Source organism: Anoplolepis gracilipes, chromosome 2 (genome assembly GCF_047496725.1).
Source record: "Anoplolepis gracilipes chromosome 2, ASM4749672v1, whole genome shotgun sequence".
Classification (NCBI taxonomy): Eukaryota; Metazoa; Arthropoda; class Insecta; order Hymenoptera; family Formicidae; genus Anoplolepis; species Anoplolepis gracilipes.
In genome coordinates, this window is record NC_132971.1 from 21,788,985 (window position 1) to 21,807,963 (window position 18,979).

Sequence of the window (18,979 nt, forward strand, 5' to 3'; positions counted from 1 at the left end):
ATAGAATGGCCAAAATTCGGAGATGCCTGAGGGTTAAATTTAAAACGTATATGTAAATAAATTACACATATTTCTGCCGATGTATTGATTTCTCAAGTAATCTAAATTATTAATTTATTAATAACTGAAAGCAACGCTATTTCTTTTCAACAAATAGAAAAAAAATTATTTTCTGGTATAAAGATAACTATTTATTTACGTTTAAAAAAAATAAACAAATAAAATTATTTCTATAGTTTATCTTTCGCACACATCTTATATTCTATAGTTGTTTAAATGTACTAAAATTATAAAAACTCTTATAAATATGACAGCGGACCATGATTCGCGCGCGCGATGATGAGTCAACCTGGATCATTATTAGCAGTTTTTGTTCTGGATAATCGATCGCGGTTTTAATTTAACACCCTTTGCCACGCCATTCGGTCGTTTTCCAACAAAGCGCTCCATGAATTGCATCGAAAATACTCTAAGGCTGCTATACTTAGGACTGAATAGAACAAGCAATGGGTTATTAAATTATAATGAGTGCGCTGTGAATTATTCACGAAAAATAGAAATAAAAAAATATGGATGCAAAGTGTGAAAAAAAATTCATTTACAGTTTTTGCATTATAGTATATACTTTAAAGATACATGATGGTTTCGCCGTTTGATATACGTATTCTATTATGGTTCACCCGAGTTTGACGTTAATGGTATCCAACATACTAATCGCGTAAATTCTTTAAAGATACGTGATGAAGCATAAAGTCGTTATCGATCACGTTCGACGTTGTTTGCGTTGAGAAAATATTGCTTTTAAGCGTCTTACACGGCTTTATATATGCTATTACATGCAAAGTTTTATCTCATTTTTGATTTAATGAAAAAAAATTCCTGTTTCGGAGAAAAAAAAATGAGAGATACGTTGCTTCAAAATGTTAAAAGCTTATTTAAGATTCTCTCAGAAACGTATACACATGCGTCTAAATAAATTCAAGAATGTCCGACAATGTTTAAAGATATTAAATAAAGACAAAGTACAAATAGAAAAAAGAAAACAAAATAATATCACATCTATTGTTTTTTTCTGATTTTTCTATAAAAATCTCTCGACATTTGCAAGAAGAAATTGAATTAAAGTTGACCAAAGAATTCGTAGTTGATCCAAACATGTACATTTCACTAAACTACTTAGAGTCTGTCTTTAATAAATAATATATATATATATATATATATATATATATATATATATATATATATATATTAAAAAGATACAGCGCACAATATAGTTAGTATTAACAAAGCTGTAAATAAAATTATTGTAAAGAGTTTTAAGAAAAAGTATTATAATATAGAAGGTAGACGTCACACAATGGAGATAATTAAACGTTTACGTTTCGCGTCGAGGCAAAAATTAAATTTAAGCTACTAATAAAGAGACGAGAAGAAAAAGAGATGGATAGATGAACGAGGGGAGGAAGGACCGAGCTAAAGCGAAAGGGGTTGGCAGGAACAGCGAGAGAGCGGATAAAGGGGAAAGGGGTGACATGCGTGGGCTGGCTTCGACGCAGGGGTTTCCCAACTGCGCAGTATCGCTATCCGTTATCGACCGGTTCGCAAGCGCTATAAATACTGGGCACCAGGCTCTTACGTCCTTTCCTTCCCCCTCCGTTGCCCTAAAGTCCACCCTCGTCCGACCACCCACACGTATATATTCCCTACAACTTTTCTCCCTTCATCCCTCTCGCGACTAAACCACCCTCCCCCTCCCCCCTCCCCACTATTTATCATAGTTCTCTCCGTCTCTCTCGTCATTCTCCCTCTATTCCCCCTCCTAATTTCCCCCACCCATTCGCTCTCCCTCTCGCTGGCGAGGGGTGGAAAACCTTGACCTTCAAAAGAGCGTCAGAGGGCGAACATGGCGCTCTTTCCACCCCCTCTCGGCACTCCCCTTCCCGTCCACTTCCTCTTCTCCCTCCCCGTAATCTCTCCACTCGCTATCCGCTCGTCGCTTCGTCTTTTTTACTACCGCTTTCAAACTATGGTGGCCTGGCTCTTTGTCTGTCTCTCTGTCTCTCTCTCTCGCTCTGTCTTCATTTTCTGCAGCGAGTTACAAAATTACGTCATCTTTTCTTTGCTATTCCGTTAGTTGTATGAATGACTCTTGTCTACCATTCCGATTATATGATTATATCACGTAGAAGAATTCTTCCGGTGCATTCGAAAGAAGAGCATAGAGCGTCTTCTTTCGTATGCAACGAACGCATTTTAGTTTACTAAATTTTACCACAAATACCTTTTGCCTCTAGAATATTATTTTAGAACTTTTTAACGCTCTCTCATCACTTTATTACAAGCAAAACTATCACATTTTCTCCTCGCGTTTCCCAAGTTTTCACACAAGTACAGCATTTAAATTCATAAACTATATTATCAATGTAACGTGATTATTTACGAATCTTTAGAATCAAGTCCTCAAGGAATCAAATGGAGTGAGAGATTGAGCAAATTATACCATAATTATGTGTTAGAGAATACAATGAGAAAAATATACTTGCGATTTTATTTGACAAAGTGACTTGCTCTTCGCGAAATGAAAATTTACGATCGGCCTCGTGACCCAGTCGCACGTGCCTTTTCGGTGGTAAAGAAGAGTTATACGTCTGTCGAGTCGTAAAATAAAATACCGCAAGCAATTCCTTCGAGAGAAACCGAATCTTCCATTCGCGTTGTATCACGAGGATAGATTTTTCGTTTGGAGATTGTTGATAAGACATTGCTCATCGCACATGAACGATTCGAAAAGGAATCGTGGCGAGAATATCAATGATTTGGGAGATGAGGAACGTGAGAAATGTTGAAGTAGATGCTGCTTAAAAATTTGTCAAAACCAATGTAAAATGTACAGTATTGTGAGATAATAGATTGGAAAAATGATACGTCACATAATAATTTCGTGATCGAGTATTCGTACAAAATAATCAACGTACTTACTCCATTATAAATCATATTAAAATCATATAAAATAAATAAGGAATATGGTAATTTATAACAATGATATAAATAATAATTTCTAAATTTAATTGAGATATTTGTGAAAAATTCTGGCAAATAACTGATATTTCATGAAATTTTCGCTAAAAGTCGACTTTGAATTTGTAGGAAATATACTACTGTAATTAACTTATTTCCAGTTAAAATTATTTTAATTTGTCTGGTCAAATATTCTTGACTATATGTTTAATTAATGATAGTGATTAAATATTAAAAGATAATAAGATGAGAATTTCCATTTCATTTAATTGGACACGTAATACATTAGAATGGACCAGAATATTTACTTTTCTATTGGAAACAAAGAGACAGTCCGAGGCTCTCGATAATCATTCTCAAAATCATGATATTTCGAAGCGTTGCGCAATCTTCTTCTTCCTTTTCCTCCTTCTCCTCTTTCGTCTTCCTCGGTTTGTCAGCTGGTCTCAAGGTCGACCGCCCGAGGGAACGATCTCGGACAGAGGGGACCGGTCTTTCGAATCACGCCACGTGCAAAGAAAAAATGTAGCTAAAACGACGCACGATTATGTCATGCTTCTACAGTGCGCAACTTTGCTCGGTCCTTTCGCTCGAAACTAGCAAAATCATTCGTAACGGCATATATGTATACGTATTTCGCTTTGTTGAATGATATAATTTTGCGAGAATTATTGTTACTAACATGAATTAGAGACTAAGCAATCGAGAGTTTCGAGAGTGCTTTATGTATAGCCGCTCAAAAAAAAAAAAAAAAAAAAACTATCAACAAGAATTAACAATAATTGGGCGGTATATGCAATAAATAAAAATTCCCAGAAAATTTATTTTTATCAAGTTTGGGAAAATTATGAAAAGACGAATATATGACATATCTAAAGAAAAGTGAACCTCTCAAATCGATTCAGACTTCTCTTCTTATATATTTTTTAAATTTTAATTCTTGATTAGTTTAACTTCTGAGAGACTGATAGGTATTACGAGTCATATTAATTTAGAATGTATAATGTCGTTTCATCAACTAAAAGCTCGTTTATTTGCCAATATCTCAAAGCAGGATATAGAAGCTTGACGAGTCATGCAAAATTAGATCTACATGCGTACTTCTTTCAATATAACCCAATGTATATTTCTCACGTTTGTACGTATAAAAAAATTACTGCGGTTATATTAGTATATTTGATATGTATTTTATACATATTATTTTTATATTTTTGTTTTAATTTTTTTCATTGTCTCAATTGGAGAAGATTTCGACAAAAAAAATTTTCTCTCAATATCATGCCGAAAAGAGATGATCGCGATTTAATCGGCGAACCTTCGACCTTCTCCGGCGCGAGACCATAAAAGATAGGCGCAGCGGGACTGTTAAGCGGTACGTCCGCCGATATTCTGTTATCGACATACATATCCCTCGCGAGATGAACGAGCCCGGCCACCTGATTGGCATCCGTAGAAATCGCGTCACACCGTTAATCAATACATGTTTGCGGGCGATAGAAAATTTATGCTAGACACAGGATTTAATTGCGTATAAAATTTTATACATTCAAAGACGTTCCTCCGAACTTGTCACCTTCTTACAATTCTCTGGAGAATTTCAATTTGTGGTAGTAGAACTAAGGGAAAATAAGAGTGAGGGATAATTTTTTCCTTTACATTATTTATATAGCATTTGTAAAGAGCAATTTCATTAAATTAAAATTTTATTCGTTGAATTGATAAATATCAGTAATTATATAATCTACTATTTTGTAAAATAGATTTCGGATGACAACATATAAGTTAATTATGAATTGATTTATTAGTTAATTGATATTAGTATTGAAAATGATAAAGTTTTTAAAAGTAACTATATATATTTGAAATTAAAAATTTGCACAAGTAAATTAACTAATATATATATTTTTTATTTATTTATTTAGCATTATAGGGGGGACATTGTGATATATATATATATATATATATATATATATATATATATCGCACACGCGTATAATGCTAAATAAATTTGCAATAATATAATTATGTAGAAGCAACTAAAAAGCGAAAATTCGTCCAATGGAAATTTCTGTGTTCTACAATTTTATAATATTATATATTATACTATATATATATACATATACAAAGTGTTCGGTAATTACCGCCCCTAGAGCTGATAGAGCATGTCAAACTGAACATAAAAGTCCTCTACCATTTTACGATTTTCGCAATAATTATTAAAATATTAATTAAAAACGTTCAGCGTATGCCGAGCGCTATATGCGGCTCGCGCTCATACGCTAAGCGTTTTTAATTAATATTTTTAATAATTATTGTGAAAATCGCAAAATGATAGAGGACTTTTATGTTCAGTTTAGCCTGCTCTATCTGCCCTGGAGAGGTGGGACGGTAATTACCGGACACTCTGTATATATATGTGTGTGTGTGTGTGTGTGTGTGTGTGTGTGTGTGTGTGTGTGTGTGTGTGTGTGTGTGTGTGTATATGTATATATACATACACATATATATTAATATTATATATAATTTCTTTAATATTAAATAATAAAATAAGTCCCATAACTATACTATAATTATAAATGTATAAAATAATAATTTTTTTACAAAGAAAGACATCACACATTCACCGTTCGTTGGAATGATCTACATCGCAAAGAAACTTCGGCAATTTCGTTCGGTGTTACGTCTGTATAAATAATGTCAAGTGTGTGCGCGTCGGCGGATCGCGTGAACAGATAACTGGCAGACACGCGTGTGACTCAGAAACGCAAATAAGGAAGAAAACATTCTCATTCGACTACGATCATCGCACAACCGCGAACTGTCTCGTAACAAAAACAACAACCTTTACCGATAGTCAGTATCAGTTTCGTAATCCTTAAACTTTATGAAAAGAAGCGTCAGTTATTGCTCCACGTTGTTTCTTCAAAGAGAAATAATCGCACAAACACATGCAACATACGTATGTACATACATATTTGGATTATTTGTCACGAAAAATTTTTATCACATTTAATAGTGTAATAACTCTCGCAATGAAAGTAATTAATATTATTTCGTGACTAAAAAAATATATATATATATATATATATATATATATATATATATATATATAAAACATTATTTTTATTAAATATAAGATATAGATATTTATATTTATATTTTATTTTTAAATCACGAAATAATATCAAATGTTTTTCTATAAATTTATTGAAATGAGAATGAAGTCTCAAGCTTTGATAGATTTTCGTTAATATAAGATTCGACTCGCACAGCTTTTTAAAACCATATCCAATCTGCGTATCACGATGTTCTATTCACATAACTGCGTAGCTCCGTCTATTCAGCGTATTTATGACTCGAAGGAACGTGGCATTCGAGGTCTTGAACTATCGAGATATCGTTACCAAAATCGTCAGAGATATAAAAGTTTGAACTTTTTCCAAAATATTTGCATTTATCTGACAATGAGAGAATTTTTTGCCAATTTATTCTTATTTATATACAATTTTTTATACTCTAATTTTATATAAATATTATTTTCTATAATTTGAGAAGAAAAAAACCTTAAGAAGGAAAGTCATTTTAGACTTTATTTATTTTAATCGTGTATACAGAGTGTCCAGTACTACGTCACATGCAATGCATTTTATCAAATCCATCATAACTTGACATGCTCCATATTTCATCATGTCACTATTAATGAGAATACTTCGTCGCTATTTTACTATTTTTACATCCTTAATGTGACTCATGATAAATGCAAATATGTATAAAATTAATTCAGAATATTTTTTGTATCAGTACTATACATAATCTTATACGAGACATTTTTTTTTATATATATAGTTAGAAAAGTAATATAATAAAATACAATAATGCAATAACGCGAGTATTAGAAAAATTGATTGATCAAATTTTGGCGATAATTATGCAAAATACTATACCTTAATGCGCAAATAATCGACCCTGATTCGAAAAGAAGAAACCTCATATTTGTGTGAACGGAGGTCAATAGAATAAATAAAAAAAACATGTATACACATAGAAAACGATACTCACGATACGTGTATTAATCGGAGGACCATGTCGGAGATGGTGGTAGATCGTGGTAGATGAGACGCGCGTCGTATATCCGCCTCAAGGCATCCCGTGATTCTCTCCACACGCTTCGTTCTTTTTCGCACGCACACACGCACGCAGACGCGACCGAGAACGAAGACCGGAGACCGGAGACCGGAGAAGGCAGTGCCGGTTGGATTTGGCGACCAGGCGCCGCCGTTTGATCACGCACGCGGGGAACATTCTCGAAAGTGCAACGAAAGGCTGCGAAAGAAACGGAGATGCTAATAAGAAAACGAAGAAGCGAGATTCTAGATATATATATATATATATATATATATATATATATATATATATATATATATATACAGAGAGAGAAAGAGAGAGAGAGAGAGAAAGAAAGTCACGAAGAGGATAATGGACGATGTTCGGCAGATTCGGGGGGCGAGAAAAGGAGGAAAGCTCGACTGGCGATCGCGAATCGAGAGAAGGTTGCCGGCTGCCGCCTTGGCACTGACAGTGGTCCTCGCGCCTAGCAACACCGAACGCCAAACTGAAGGCAGCCGGCTACCCTGCCCCCTTCCCCGCTCTTCCTCTCCCCCGTTTTACTCACCGATCCGCGAACGTCCTCCACCGCGCGCGCTCAACTCGCGCTCTCTCCCTCGCTATTGTCGTGCGAACTTGACGCTCCTTATCTGCCTTACTGCTCTCGCTCTCGCTCGTCAAATCTCGTTAATGCTCCGGCTCCGTATCCACGTTGCTATGGAACGGTATGGCATGTATCGCGCTTCCTCCCTTCGTCGTTCGTCGGTCGTCCAGTCGCGACGCGTTTGCCCTGCTAATTTACGTGCCGTTCGTACAATATCTATACATACGTACGTATTTATCGGTCAGTTTTTTCTCGCCGATTCGCGCGTTACCTCGACACTGGCGACGACGAGGCTCGACCGCGGTGCCGGCTATGCGCGCGCTACGCTCGCAGCCCGCGCCCGCCGATTGGTCGAGCCGTGCCGGCCTAACCAATCGCGAGACCTCGCGTATTCACCTACTCATCCGCCGCTCGCTTCGCGCCGCTGCCCGCTGCCCGCCGCCGCTGCCGCTCTGCGGGCTACGCTGAAAAAAAAAATTGGTTCGCCGCCTGGCCTGGCGCGAGATCGCGACGATGTTGCGGAGATCCTGCTCGCGAATCTACCCTTCGTCACGTGATGCAATAAGTTCTCTTTTAGATTCCTCTCCAGGAAAAAAAAAAAAAAAATACACTTTGTCAAAAATAAAAATCTCAATAATTCGTCGATTCGGAACTACGCGATGAATAAAGAGTTTGACTTGAAAAACGTTTATTGTTGTAATCATCCGAAAATAGTTTGCGAATATTATGCCGTCTAGAGACGAGAGAAATTTGAAGCGATCCTACTGTCAGAATCGTTTTGACATTATATATATGTATATCACTCATCGAATAAATGCAGAATTCATCCTATATATTCATATCGGATGATAGATCGACAATGGAAATCTGTGTTTAGGTGTGCGAGCGGTTGATTTGGATTTTGGAATAATAGCGTAGTCTCTTAACGTAATAACGATCCCATGATTCTCGTCGCCCGACACGTTGCATTTTATTGCGCATAAACGTCCGGCTAATCTCCATACGGTTACTGCCTCGTTTCATGCCGTTACTTCGATAACGGCATCGATTCGACTCGCCATCGAGTCCGATCTTGTTAGACCGATCGCGCGCGCATAAAGTTACATAAAAGTATAAGCGTAAGCTTCTCGATCAATAAGATAACGGCAAAAAAAAAAAGTCCCATTCTAGATGTTGCAGCTTGGCTTAACCCTTTGCTCTCATATTATATATAGCTTATTTGCCACTTTTCTCTATGTAAATTCAATGTCTTTTAATTCTACATTTCATTTCATTTCAACGGGAATGTCGAGATATTAATAATTATAAACCACTGTAAACGAAATGAATGAATTTCATAAATTAAACTTTTCAAGCCAAAATAATTATTCCTTGTTCAATTTAACGTTTGTATTTCTAGAGAAATTTAATTTAAAGTTGAATCATTAAGATTGATGTCGGTATCATAATGAAATTTCAAGAGTTATGGAAATAAACAATTTTTTTTTTTATCGAAGAAGAATTAACAAGGGAAACAAAAAAGACTTGATTGCGAAACGAACAATGAGACGCACTATATTCGTTTAATCTGATAAACGACATTGAGCTAACCGCCGAATAAACGCGGAGGAACCGAGCCTTCGTCTTCGGCACACAGTCTCGTTCCTTTCCTCCTTTTTCCCGTCACCCTGACCCACTTACGTCATCGCTGGGACAAGGAGAAAAGTAGTCAAGAACACGAACGAAACGAAGAACGAACGCGGAACAAACGGCGAGCACGTATGCGAATTACTTACTTGTCTCTTCTCATCGATATTTAAATCGCGCTCGCGGCGAAGAGAAATGAAAGAAATAGGGTCTCGTCAATATTTATTTCGATAATACGTGCATAAGACACGAGTGGATTTCTACAGTATACGCAAACAAATTAAACAGCCACTTTCTTTCATATAAAAATGGCCAATTTTCAAGTAGCTGCAACTTTCTTAAAAATAATCGGCATAAGATCAATAAAAAAGAGTTTCAAAGCTTGAAGTTTCTAGGTTTAGAACCTTTAAATGAATTTCAATTCTTTCTATTCGTTACAAAATTACATTACTAAGAAAGCGACGTCCGTCGATTGGACAAATTTTTCAAGTTTGCCCAATAAAGGAATACCGAATTAAAAAAATCCTGGTACGATTTCATTAATTGGGCGTTAAAGAACAAAATTTTAGCTTTAATTTCTTTTTTTAACGAATGTTCTATGATTTTTTCTCACCGAGATATTCATTATTAAAGCAAAATCGAGCTATTGACTTTGAACGCTTATAACTAGTGAAAAAATGATCATACCTATAATCATTAATAAAGCAATTTTAAAAAAAAATAGCACTTTAAAATGCTCCTATCGTTTTTTTCAATCATTATTCATTTTTAAAGCGTAATTGTTACTTAAAAATCAAGTAAAAATTGCATTTTTATTTTTTTTTTATTTAAATCAATGAAAGTTAACGAAAAAACGATAAAACTTTCATAAACTCTACATTTACAAAAGCATTCCAGTTACTCGTACAAAAGGCCAAAGTGTTAAGTTTTTTTTCGGTACGTTTCAAAAACTTAAATTAATGGTTATTGTACGATCATTTTTTCACTAGTTGTAAACTAGTTCAAAGTCAATAGCTCGATTTTGCTTTAATAATGAATATCTCGGTGAAAAAAAATCATACAACATTCGTTAAAAAAAGAAATTAAAGCTAAAATTCTGCTCTTTAACACCCAATTAATGAAATTGTGCTAGGATTTTTTTAAATTCGGTATTCTTGGGCAAGCTTTTGAAAAATTTGTTCAATCGACGGACGTCGCTTTCTTACAATGTAATTTTATAACGAATAGAAAGAATTGAAATTCATTTAAAGATTCTAAAACTAGAAACTTCAAGCTTTCTTACTGATCTTATTTCGATTATTTTTAAGGAAGTTGCAACTATTTGAAAATTGGCCTCTCTTTATATGGAAGAAAGTGGCCCTTATTAATGTTTTGCATAGTGTAGATATATTAAAAAATAATATGTTTTTATATGTGTGTAGTTGCTGATTAAACTTAAAGTCAATCTTTTTTAGGAATCTTTATTATTTCATTGGTATATTTATTTTTTATATCGAAAGCGAAAGTACAACGCAATCGCGATATATTGATGGCTAGCCAGAGTGCTATTATTAGCTGTTTTATAAAAAAAAAATAATAATTCTAAGGTGTAGTGACAAAAATGATGCTGGGGATAAAGCTTCATAAGCGCCTGGAAAATGTATATTGTGATCCTCCGAAGATAATTCCTTTATGCATTTTATTATACATATATTACGATAAGCTCCACATCGGGCTGCAATACGATGGAGATTCAGCCGGTAATTATTTAGCGGCACTTACATTTAATTGGGTCGTTAAAGAAACTATTAGACGCGCGGTTAAATCGTCGTCTCGGCGCGACGCTCCCACCGGCTTCAAGTACCCCTCGAAATGAATTTCAAGATGTCTACGTTGTCTACATAATTGCTATTGTGATACTTCGACAACTCTGACATGAGACTACTGAGAGAGAAGGTATTTTATCTTCACAATATTAATGAATGCTCGAGATATATATGTATATTTTGGAAAGCTTAATCGATTTAAAAGCTCTCTTACTGTCTATTGAATAAAGATATCTAGTCAGATACACAAGTTGTTAAAAAAGGGATCACTCTTTTAAGAACAGGTAGTATTGATCAAAATAAGAAATAAAGTCTAATTAACATGGGCCATCCTACAATTTAAAAGCTCTCTTATCGTCTATTGAATAAAGATATCAGATATCTCGATATACAAAATGTTAAAAAAAAGGACCATTATTTTGAGAGTAAGTAGCATTAATCAAAAAAGGAAAAAAAAGTCTAATTAATATAGACCATTCTACAATTAATAAGTTTCAAGATATAGATCTTTTTATTTGAGCTCTTTGTCTTTTTCTTATTGGTTGTGTCACCTTTACATAAACAAAAGAGTATTTACTACTTAGTTTTGCAATGTAGAATTAGCATTGTAGAAGGTTCCTAATTGTCACGCATTTTTCAGCCTTACGTTTCAGAAAATCACACGCTCTTTCAAACACATTAATATTAATTGTAAGACTCATATTAATTAAACTTTTTTTTTCTTATTTTGATCAATACTTCCTGCTCTCAAAATATATGACCTTTTTTTTTTTTTTTTTTTTTTTTTAATATCCTGTTTATGCCGAGGAATTATGTACGTTACAGAGTAAAAAATAAAATGTTAATTTTAACATTTTTTGCACGTCCCAGAAAGTGCACTCTAAATTTTAAGTTAAAATAACTCATTTATTGTGTGTTACTTATTGAGAAATTAGAAACGTTAAGTAATTGACACAAAACTTTACATTTATTTTTGTTATTGTGACTTTAAAAGTGATGTAAAAATAATATACAATTAAAAACTACATAAAAGAGTAATTTTTCAATAACTTGTAAGAAATGTTGATGGAACATTTTAAAATTCATGATTACTCGAAAATTTATTTTAACCCTTCTTAGAATGTTAAACTGATTTTCAAACATGTTGATTGTTTGAAATAAATGTTAATGATGTGTTAAAAGCAGTCAAAATAATATTCCATTTCTAAAAGACATATACAAAGTGTTAAGTTATTGAAATTGACATAAATGTCAAACGCATGAAAATGTTATAAAAATAATAATACATCAGATGTATGTTAATTTTACATTAAAGTAGTAATTGAAACGTGGTAATGCAAGAAAATTTTAACGTATGGACGCACAATTCTTTACTGTGTACGTATTATTATAAGATGAGAATTGTTAAAAATATTAAAAATATTATATCAATAGAAACTTGATGAACCTGTATTGTTAATTTGAATATATATATATATATATATATATTCTACTCAAAATAACTTTTAGCTATTTTGCTTGCACACAAACTTTTTATAACCTAGCGAATTATTCCGAATATATTGTACTACTGTTGCGTTGTAACACATTGTTACGTGCTTATGTCAAAGATCGCAGTTATAGATATGTAAAAAAAATGTAATTTACGCCGTTTCAGCCGTGAAAAAGTTAAAAGGTTCTTCCGCTTAGAACGGTGTACATTTTTTCATTATTGCTTGGTAATAACTTCGTCGAATCTCATTCAGATTTCATCGCTTCGCTTTATATATAGACTCTTGTTTCTTCTATTCTGTTTGATATTTGATACCTGGTATTTTTCACAAAGATCTTTTGCGTCGCGCACAGCGTTTTTCAATGACATTCACGACGAAATAACGAGTTTAATAACTATATATTTCAATAAAACGGCCACACACAACATGTACTTAAAGATTAATATTTGCGCCGATATGACAAACTTTGGCTCATTACGCAATTATTAGCAATTGTACCGCCGACAAATGTAAACACGCAGAAGTAGGATAAAATGTATAACACAATGAAACATCTTGAATATCTTTTTAGACACACATCTGTTTCCTACTACTTCCTATAACTTTAGTAATATAATGTACAAATACAGAAACTCTCTCTGTCTAAAATGTATTATATTAGAAATGAAATAAATATATTACATGAATCGTTTTCGAAGCATTAATAAATGAGATTTTGAAAAATTTACGTCTAATAATTTTTTAATTTTAAAAATGCGATCTTTGTATCGTTTTATTCGTTATAGAAATTGGTTGCACGCATTTGAGAAATGTGTGCATGTGACGAATTTCTCGATCTAAAAATAACGTTGAGACACGTACACCGAGAGCATACGTTTCTATGAGAGAACGAGGATTTTATTATCACCTGCCAACAATTTACTTGAGTTTCCTAAGCAAATCATTCTACGTTGACAATCAAAACAGAAGAGATATGATTTAAAGCGATCCGTATACAGATGTTATTAGTTTATACTATGTAGGGTTTGCTATTTACCCATGTATCAATTATTCAACTTGTTTTATTAATTCTCCAACTTTATAACTAGCCTACACATTTTAAAAATAATTTAAATTTTTTAAATTGTGCGTTCGGAGGTTATCCAATCATTTCATTTGACCGATCTCTATTAGATATTCCAAGTTAGATGATTGATGGCCATCATTTATTTTCATTCGTCAATTATAAAAATTAGATACGTTAAACTGGTATAAATATATGTGGGAATTTCTGAGCGACCGTTCGCTTTAACGATCACTTCGAGATCGTGATTTGAGCGAAAAAGGATAAACGTTTGGCAAAGCCAAAGACCTGATTACACCTTGGGTTCTACGTGGATCCACTCCTCTCCTGGACGATAAAATTTAAAAACCAACACGTATTTCTCTTCTTAGTGCGCCTATTACGCGAACTTGTTATAGCCCCAAGTATGTAAAATGTAAATGCGCAGAGTCTTTTTTCTTTCTTTTATCTTTTGATCAAGTAATTATAAACATTAAATACTTAAAGCAGAGAAAAGAATCATATTTTATTTACTATTATTAGTAAGTAAGCTACTTAAAATAATATTCGACTAACAAGGCTAATTAAAATCATACAAAACTATTTATAATTTCTTTCAAGTAATATTTGGGTATGATTTATTTATGATAATGTTAAAACGATACTTTTTTTCAAGATGGGAGGCAAAGTGCGTTTACATTATACTTGTCTTGTTTAATTCATACGTAAAGACGGTCCGGCATCTCGCCTTTATAACCGCAAAATGGAATTTCGCGCGTGTCCTCGCGTCGGCAAAGTTAGCCGAGGAAAGAGCTCGCGCGAGATGAAGAAATAAAGATGCCTCTTCCACGTCAGCCGGCGGATGGACGGGTCCAAGCGAACGGCGAACGCACGTACGCGAAAAGAATAAAAGAGAAAGGGAAGAGAGAGAGAGAGGGGGAGGGGGGGAGGGGGAGGCGGAAAGAGAAAAACGGAAAGAGAACGCTCGTCCTCCCGCTTTACGACTCGCTCCGAAAGCGAGGCCGAGAACAAAACGCGCGAGGAGGTAGATAGGTATTATAAGTATAGGTAAATGGAGGGAGCAAGAGAGAGAGGAGGGGGGGGGGGAGCGAATGGGAAAGAGAGACGGAGCACATCCAGGCGCTCCCTTCTGAGATGACATCCCCCCGCGACCTTAGAACTGAGGCTGACCTTGACCGTGTCAATCCCCACCAGAACCACCTCACGCGTCCCGGCTGCTCCGCGCGCGCAGCACCGTCCACCACCCTCCCCCCCCCTCCTCCTCCTGCCCCCTCCCCGACCCAATACACAGACGCGTCATATTACGCGAATGCCGTGTTGCTCGGCGCTGCTGCTGCTGCTGCTGCTGCTGCTGCGGCTGCGGGCATCCTTGCTGCATCGACCGGTCGCAAGCGAGCACCCGGTTCCATCCCTCTCTTTCAAAAGGGAGACAGAGCACGAGGAGGGACCCCCCTTCTCACCCTTCTCACCCTTCCTTCCCTTCCCTCCTCCTTTCCTCCAGCATTCTCGTTTTTGTGACGCTCGCTCGTCAGCCAACGATGGGCGATGGGCACTACCCAATTTATCGAATCCGGAATTCACAATCGCACGCAGAGAAGAGCGCTCGCCGGTCGATATAATACGCCATATACGGTGATAACATACTTTATCGAACGCCAGATGAAAGATGTGGCTAAGAAAGAGGGAGAGAAGGTGCAAAGGGAACACCCTGGACTATACGCGCAAACGAACTTATTGCGTGCTGATAATCTGGGTTATCTAAGTCAAAAATAACAATTTCCAATTTATATTGTATTGCGGATTTCCATTTTTCGTTATGTATTCAATATGTTATATAATATATAATATTATTACATATGAAGAAGAGGGACAGATATATATTTAAGATTTTACGAGAGTTATGTACGTAGTATTCCATTTTTGTCAACAAGAAAATAATTGCTATATTAGGGGTGCAAAATTAAAGATTTCGCAATGTCTTTCTCTCTCTCTCTCTACATTATCTATATTGAAAATTTAATTCCTTCTGTTTGTTCGTTGATTAGAAATCCATTTATATTTATGTTAATATTTATGTTACATTTCTTTATTATAATAAGCAATTTATACAAAACTAATGTAGAGGTCAATAAAATTTAAATCTGTTCAGAAGAAATGACGAAAATGTAATAGACTTTATTGAAAATTAATACGTATTATATAAAATGACATATCACGTCAGCGGGGTTTTCTAAACTACTAATCGAGATATCGAAATATCATATTCTCTAAACGAGTATTTAAATCGCAGATACAATTTTCTTTCGATCGACCTATGCTATACTGAGTCACTCTAAATATCTATTAGAGAAAAAAAGTGTCCGTTAGTACGTACGTCGATAATCTTTGTGTGGCAAGGTTGAAAGGGGCGCGGTACATAGAGAAGATCCAATATATTCCGGCAGAGAATTCGGTCACGGTCGACTCCTTCGATCTACGTCGCTCTCTGTAAATTCCGCTCTCTTGTGGTCCACGAACGAGTAAAAACAGAAACGGAAAAGGTCGCGAGCATCGAGACCGCGAGGTCGTACGAGACGAGTACACGGAGACTCGACACCTGTCGCGTGTATGCAAATTAACATTTTTTCGGAGCGAGAAAAGAGAGAGAGAGAGAGAGAGAGGGAGAATCTCAAAATCAAATCTGTACATTATACAGTCTACGTCTATAAAATACATGACCGGTAAATTACTTTTTAAATACTAATAAATGTATTATTAATAGATGAGTATAGTAATAAAGTATACCAATAAATGTGTTACTAATAAAAATTATTAATATTGTTTTACAATTATTATTAAGATTTTCAAAACTAGAGTGTAATTAAAAAAAATGTTCACATCTTTCACGTGCCTATAGAATCGAGATGAAAACTCAGCGCAATTAAAAATGTCAATTTTGGTACTAATAATCTTTTATACAATCAGAAACTTTATAATAAAAGAAAACACATTCAGAGTCTATACTTCACATTCATGAGCCTCCAATCGTACGGCTGAGATGAAATTAGGTTAGGTTAGGTTAGGTTAACGATAATACGGTACATAATGCGTCATTTTAATGTTTTCATATCAAAGAAATAAAGTTGTAAATTGAGATTTTTCCTCAAGAATCGTTCTAATTTCACTATTGTCTGTTTATTTCGACGCTATTGTTTACGCATTCGAATAATCCGCTATCGACACCGGTTCGCTCATGTCAATTGATAACATTGCCAAACGGCAAACGGACGATTGACATGGGGTATAAATGTCTTGGTTTCATCGGTCGACAGTTGTAGCTATCGATCGTGACAGTAAAACAAAGCTTGTCTCGTTAACTTGAAATCGAGAACACTCAGCTGTCTGCCATGTGCTCGTCCGTGCCGGCGCTATCGGCAAGGTCGACCAACTCGTGAGATGCTGCCATTTTGGCGGTGAAAATGGCGCGCGTGCCGCCACGACCAGGCGACCCTCGAACGCGTCGAGATATAAACGTTTGATAAGGACTCACCCCTGTCGAATTTTTTGCCCTCTGGATCGATGTCTTTCACGTTGAAAATATCCTCAAACAGCACACCCGCCATGTTGCTAACACTACGGAGTCTAAACTTCCCTCTTGAAAAGGAGGGGGAAAGGCTGGTTACTTTAGCGACATCTGCCTGAAAGGTCTGAATGTCAGCCAACTAGAATCAAATCACGTGATTGTGAGCGAAGAATCGCGCTAAATTTAATTCAAATCTATAGATTTAGAGAAGTATCTCGTCGGCGTCTATACGAATCATTATTCTAATGTTACGATTTCCTACTAATACTGTTTACAATTATTATTTATTTTTACAAGTATTTTATATTTTATATTTTAATTAGATTTGTAACTCTTTTATTACAACAAGAGTCCTCTTCATTGATTGTAAGGCCTTCATGTATTGCCGGTAATTTGTCTCGCGGTTTTTATGGACTAATACAAGACTAATCTCTATCTGATTTCCAAGCTGTAAAAATTACTTTCTCAGTCTTTATAGAAACACACACACACAAATGCAGTTTTTTCTGAAATTGTAACAAAAGTAAAATCAATAAAGTATGAAAGCGAGAATTATTTTAAATTTCGGCTTTGGATGGCTTCCAGTTTTTTTACATTTGTTGAAATTTACACGTTACTTATGTATATAGAATAATATATACTAATGGTTATACAAATTCTTCCTTTTATCATTTTTTTGTTTAAAATCCTATTTTCTGCAAGTTTATGAAATTCAGAATTGTATTTCTCATTTGTTTTTTTCCTTATTATGATACATTTCCATCGTGTCTGTTTAATCATGCATTACTCATCTCATCAAAAGCCACGAATAAATAGCTAATGACATAAGTTGTTGCAAAAATAGAAACGTCAGTTAAAAGACACTGACGGCAACTCTTTTATCAAACGCGCATATAATGGTAAGAAAATAAAAAGAGGAAAAAAGACGCTATAATTTTTAATTTTTAAGATTTATTATGAATATAATTCTACATAACATTAGGATATTAATTTTTTTTTATTCTACTTTAAAGAGATGGAATTACTTAAAAAATTTACAAGTTATTCTAGAATTCAAAGATTAAAGATCAATTCATAAGATATAAATAAGCATTAGTTACTTTCAATTCCATATTATACAAAATTATTGAAAAATGTCAAAAAATTGTAACTGATTTCAAAAATCAGATGTATTCAACTCCACGGTTTTATTTCGTCGCATTTCTTTTCGTCATATTTTTTTTATACATATACATGCTCTGATAATAATTTTAATATAATTTAAACGTCTAAATTCATGTATTAATTCCTATCTCTGTCTGTACATATGCATATATTACATAATTGAAGCGTGCGATTTGTCGTGTGTCGACGTACTTTTTGACATATAGTTTCAAGCAAAAAAAAATGGAAAAAATGAGCTTGCAAGTTCATCAAAGGCAACAAAGGCACTAAATGAGAATCGGTTACGCAAGAAAAAAAATTTCAAAACTGAAGATCAATGCAATTAGGCATTAACGATTTATTTATTGGATTACTCGGATGGCCTTGATGCTCGCGAGCGCGCCAACAGAGCGAGCTACCAAACAGACAGTGGTTTTTACGCAGTACTGCATAATCCACATTCGCGGATGATTACTCTTTTACGAGCGTTTGGTCATAAAAGGGTACATTGTGTCTCGATATAATGACATTTGCGCTGTACATTGTGTAAAATTAGATATT

The 18,979-nt window shown here is 34.8% G+C and overlaps 1 protein-coding gene across 2 annotated transcripts in view; it reads right to left on the bottom strand.

Moving 5' to 3' along the window:
• The window catches only part of Rpb8 (DNA-directed RNA polymerases I, II, and III subunit Rpb8), a 59,000-nt gene extending 41,624 nt beyond the window's left edge, over window positions 1-17,376 (bottom strand). Inside the window, exon 1 of one of the 2 annotated variants that reach the window (XM_072886633.1) lies at window positions 17,243-17,376. In XM_072886633.1, coding sequence (XP_072742734.1) covers window positions 17,243-17,315 — 73 coding nt within the window. In that variant the 5' untranslated portion in view covers window positions 17,316-17,376. The remainder of the gene's footprint in view (window positions 1-17,242) is intronic. The other variant, XM_072886632.1, reaches the window with a different exon arrangement.
• Between the last annotated feature and the right edge of the window lie 1,603 nt (window positions 17,377-18,979).